This window comes from Protobothrops mucrosquamatus, unplaced genomic scaffold, assembly GCF_001527695.2.
Source record: "Protobothrops mucrosquamatus isolate PMUCROS unplaced genomic scaffold, P.Mucros_1.0 scaffold3929, whole genome shotgun sequence".
In the NCBI taxonomy this organism is placed as follows: domain Eukaryota; kingdom Metazoa; phylum Chordata; class Lepidosauria; order Squamata; family Viperidae; genus Protobothrops; species Protobothrops mucrosquamatus.
Window position 1 is genome coordinate 28,249 of NW_015389873.1, and position 5,254 is coordinate 33,502.

Sequence of the window (5,254 nt, forward strand, 5' to 3'; positions counted from 1 at the left end):
GGGGGGGGGGGTGCGGAGCGTCGAATTCGGTGCAGAATAAAATCGAGGTTGAATTAATTGAATTCGTGAATTCATCCAGCCCTTTCCGAGATCCGAGGGTGGGTGGGTGGGAGATCCAGATCTCTACATCTCTGCGGACGTTAGAGGTCATCTAGTCCAACCCCCTGCTAAAGCGGGAGATCCTTACAGAATCATAGAATAACAAAGTTGGAAGGGACCTTGGAGGTCATCTAGTCCAACCCCCTGCTCAAGCTGGAGATCCTTACGGAAAAACAGACTTGGAAGGGACCTTGGAGGTCATCTAGTCCGACCCCCTGCTCAAGCGGGAGATCCTTAATAGCAGAGTTGGAAGGGACCCCGGAGGTCATCTAGTCAACCCCCCTGCTCAAGCGGGATATATTTAATAACAGAGTTGGCAGGGACCTAGGAGGTCATCTAGTCCAACTCCCCTGCTCAAGCTGGAGATCCTTACGGAATAACAGATTTGGAAGGGACCTTGGAGGTCATCTAGTCCAACCCCCTGCTAAAGCGGGAGATCCTTAATAGCAGAGTTGGAAGGGACCCCGGAGGTCACCTAGTCCAACCCCCCCTGCTCAAGCAGGATATATTTAATAGCAGAGTTGGCGGGGACCCAGGAAGTCATCTAGTCCAACCCCCTGCTCAAGCGGGAGATCCTTATGGAATGAGAGTTGGAAGGGATCTTGGAGGTCATCTAGTCCAACCCCTTGCTCAAGCAGGAGATCCTTAATAGCAGTTGGAAGGGACCTTGGAGGTCATCTAGTCCAACCCCCTGCTCAAGCGGGAGATCCTTAATAACAGAGTTGGAAGGGACCCCGGAGGTCATCTAGTCAAACCCCCTGCTCAAGCAGGATATATTTAATAACAGAATTGGCAGGGACCCAGGAGGTCATCTAGTCCAACTCCCTGCTCAAGCAGGAGATCCTTATGGAATGAGAGTTGGAAGGGATCTTGGAGGTCATCTAGTCCAACCCCCTGCTCAAGCAGGGGACCTTACAGAATCATAGAATAACAAAGTTGGAAGGGTCCCATGAGGTCATCTAGTCCAACCGCCTACTGAAGCAGGAGACCATTACAGAATCATAGAATAACAAAGTTGGAAGGTACCCAGGAGGTCATCTAGTCCAACCCCCTGCTCAAGCAGGATATATTTAATAGCAGAGTTGGAAGGGACCCCGGAGGTCATCTAGTCCAACCCCCTGCTCAAGCGGGAGATCCTTAATAGCAGAGTTGGGAGGATCCCGGAGGCCATCTAGTCCAACCGCCTGTTCAAGCGGGAGACTCTTACAGAATCATAGAATAACAAAGTTGGAAGAGTCCCAGGAGGTCATCTAGTCCAACCCCCTGCTGAAGCAGGAGACCTTTACAGAATCATAGAACAGAGGTGGAAGGGATCTTGAAGGTTATCTAGTCCAACCTCCTGCTTAAGCGGGAGACCCTTACAGAATCATAGAGTAACACAGTTGGAAGGGAACCTGGAGGTCATCTAGTCCAACCCCCTGCTCAAGCAGGAGACTCTCGCAGAATCATAGAATAACAAAGTTGGAAGGGACCCAGGAGGTCATCTAGTTCAACCCCCTGCTCAAGCGGAAGATTCTTAGAGAATCATCATGATCCCCGGGTCATCAGCTCCGTGGCCAGTAGAGAACGAAGCCGTCCCGGGTTTTGGCGAAATCCGGCAGGGTCATGTCGGCGCGGGTCTCCACCGTCACTAAGCGCTTCCGGCTGTTTTGGCTAAGTGGGATGCGGTCGGTCACCGTGACGTGGAGGTCTCGCTTGAGCCTGCACAGAGAGAGAAAAGAGGGGTCTGAAAAATGAGCCAGAGGGTAACCCAGCGGGAGAAAACGCACAAACTATGGTTTGTTTCAATCATGGTTTATTGAAAAGTCAGGTTTACTAAGCCAGAAATCCTGCATTAGGGCAGCTTGGGATGTGTGGATCAGGACTTCGACTCCCAGAATCCCCCAGCCGGCATGTTTTAAGAGGGGAGGACTTCAATTCCCAGAATCCCCCAGCCAGCATGCTTTAAGAAGGGAGGACTTCCACTCCCAGAATCCTCCAGCCGGCATGCTTTAAAAGTGGAGGACTTCAACTCCCAGAATCCTCCAGACTATATGCTTTAAGAGTGGAGGACTTCAACTCCCAGAATCCCCCAGCTGGGATTGTTTAAGAGGGATGAACTTCAACTCCCAGAATCCCCCAGCCAGCATGCTTTAAGAGGGGTGGACTTCCACTCCCAGAATCCCTCATCTGGCATGTTTTAAGAGGGGAGGACCAATTCCCAGAATCCCCCAGCCTGCATGGTTTAAGAGGGGAGGACTTCGACTCCCAGAATCCCCCAGGCGGTATATTTTCCCAGAATCCCCTAGCCGGCATGCTCTAAGAGGGCTGGACTTCAGCTCCCAGAATCCCCCAGCCAGCATGCTTTAAGATGGGAGGACTTCGACTCCCAGAATCCCCCAGCCGGCATACTTTCCCAGAATCCCCCAGCTGGCATGCTTTAAGATGGGAGGACTTCAACTCCCAGAATCCCCCAGCCAGCATGCTTTAATTTTGATCCCTGTCCCCTTTTTCACAGCCATTGCATCTTTGAACGATCACTAAACGAATCGTCGTAAGTCAGGACCATCTCTAGGGCCGTCAATCCGTCATAGTGACACTTCTCGTCCCATTGGGCGACCCAGAATCCTCCGTATCCCCCCCCCCCACGAAACAGAGCCGAGGATTTCACCCAGATCTAATCTTAGCCTAGCCATGCTGTCCGTCTCTTCCTGGCCCACCGTCGCCATGGCAACTGGGTGCTAGGTGAGCGTCATGGCAACCAGAGCATCCTTCGTACCGCAACTTTCCCGGCAGGACCACGAGCAAAAAAACCCAAAAAAACTAGGATGAAGGACAGAATCCGGCTTGCGAAACGAGAAACCGGCGACTGAAGGTCGAGAAAAAAAATAATTCAGATTTTTTTTTCCCACCCCACCGATCGTCCTCGGACTTATGACGATTCGTTGAGTGACCGAAATGAAAACCGCGCTGCTGGGGGAAAAAAAAAAAGAGGCAATTTCGGACCGTGATTCACACTTCACAACCTGCGGTCCCAGGATACCGAATTCGGACGCTTCGGGCGACCGGCGCGCGGTCGCGACGGTCGCCGCGCGGCGGGGTTCCGTTCTGATCCACTTCGGCGACTTTCTGACGAGCAAAGTCAACGGGGGGAGGGGATAGCGTGATTCGCTTGAGAGCCCCGGGACTCGCTTAAGAACGGCAGGGATTCGCTCGAGAAAGGTGACGAGCCCAGTCGTAAAATGGGGCAAAGGGGACGGAACCAACGTCTCACTTAAAAAGAGAAAACTGGGGCTCCGTTGAGGTTGTAAGTCGAGGACTGCCCGTATGAATTCTCTCTCTTGAAAGGGGTTGTTTGTAGGCCAACTATTTAAAGTCCACCTTTACGCTTTTTTCCCCCTTTCCTTTACTTTACTTTCCCTTCTTTTTCCTTTCCTTTCCTCTCCTCTCCTTTTTTCTTTCTTTTCTTTTCTTTCCTTTCCTTCTTTCTTTTCCTTTCCTTTCCTCCCCTTCCTTTCTTTTTCCTTTCCTTTCCTTTCCTTTTTTCTTTTCCTTTACTTTCCCTTACTCCCCTTCTCTTCTTTTTCCTTTCCTTTCCTTTCCTTTTTTCTTTTCTTTTTTTTTCTTTTTTCTTTCCTTTCCTTTCCTTTCTTTTTGTTTTTCTTTCCTCCCCTCCCCTTCTTTTTCCTTTCCTTTCCTCTCCTTTTTTTTCTTTCTTTTTTCTTTTCTTTTCTTTTCTTTTTTCTTTTCTTTCCTTTCCGTTCCTCCCCTCCCCTTTCCTCGGCCTTCGCGCGAGGGAGGTCAAAAAAGTCAAGATGGCGGCAGGAAGCGTGAAGAGGCTTCCCCCCCAACTGACAATCAAAGCTGAGCCTGGTAATTTGGACCTGATCTTACGACCTTTTTCCTTGGTTTTACGACATTCCTCAGAGGGGCAAACGCCACTGATTCCCACCCTTAGGCATCTTAAGAGGGGAGGACTTCAACTCCCAGAATCCCCCATCCAGCATGCTTTAAGAGGGGAGGACTTCCACTCCCAGAATCCCTCATCTGGCATGCATTAAGAGGGGAGGACTTCCACTCCCAGAATCCCCCAGCCAGCATGCTTTAAGAGGTATGGACTTCCACTCCCAGAATCCCCCAGCCAAGATGCTTTAAGAGGGGAGGACTTCAACTCCCAGAATCCCCCAGCCGGCATGCTTTAAGAGGGGGGATTTCCACTCCCAGAATCCCCCATACTTTAAGAGGGATGGACTTCCACTCCCAGAATCCCCCAGCCGGCATGCTTTAAGGGGGGAGGACTTCAACTCCCAGAATCCCCCATCCAACATGCTCTAAGAGGGACTTCCACTCCCAGAATCCCCCAGCCAAGATGCTTTAAGAGGGGCGGACTTCAAGTCCCAGAATCCCCCAGCTGACATGTTTTAAGAGGAAAGGACTTCAAGTCCCAGAATCCCCCAGCCAGCCTGCTTTAAGAGGGATGGACTTCCACTCCCAGAATCCCCCAGAATATGTCGGATGACCCCCCTCATCATCCCAGCAACACGGTCCGGGAAGGCTGTGGATGATGGAAGCTGTAGTCTCCGCCCCTTCTTCCTCTGCCGAGGAAGCTCACGTCTTGACCTCGGTTTCCACGCTCTGAATTGTGCAAAGGGCCAATGGCAAAGATTTTTTTTTCCAGAAGAGGGAAAAAAAATAAATCTGCCTTTCCTGCTCACCCATCACCCGGCGATATTCTTCCTCTTTCTCCTCGCTGTTTCATTTTTTCCTCCCTCTCCTCCCTCCCTGCTCTCTCTCGCTCTCTCTCTTTTCCGAAGCTGAGCTGCTCAAGCGAATTTTCCGGCAGTTACTTAGCAACCCTCTAAAAAGAGATTTCTCACATTTCCTGAAAGTGGGGCAGCAACTCCTCCAGCTTTGCGAGATGGAGCAACATGCAACGGAGGAGGCTGCTGGAGACTCCGAAACTGGAGGAAGACGGGATAGCTCAGTGTCTTCCTTCCTACCCTGTTATTCCGTGTTTCACGGTTTCAGCTAACAAACTACGAGCCTCCTAAACCCGTCTAAAACTGCTAAACGATTCCTGGAAGCCTGGCATTCCGACGAAGCAGCCATCACCGGACACATAAGAGATAAATAATGTTTACACCCCGTTGAAAAGAGACGGGAATTCCTGGCATTC

At 50.9% G+C, this 5,254-nt stretch overlaps 1 protein-coding gene across 1 annotated transcript in view; it reads right to left on the minus strand.

Annotated features, from left to right (window-relative positions):
- Nucleotides 1-1,643: 1,643 nt before the first annotated feature.
- LOC107298377 (unconventional myosin-Ig-like) overlaps nt 1,644-5,254 on the minus strand; it is a gene marked incomplete at its 5' end in the record, with an annotated part of 20,364 nt that continues 16,753 nt past the window's right edge. The window contains one exon of the mRNA XM_015827751.1: nt 1,644-1,800. Within this exon, the coding sequence (XP_015683237.1) occupies nt 1,644-1,800 (157 nt within the window). The remainder of the gene's footprint in view (nt 1,801-5,254) is intronic.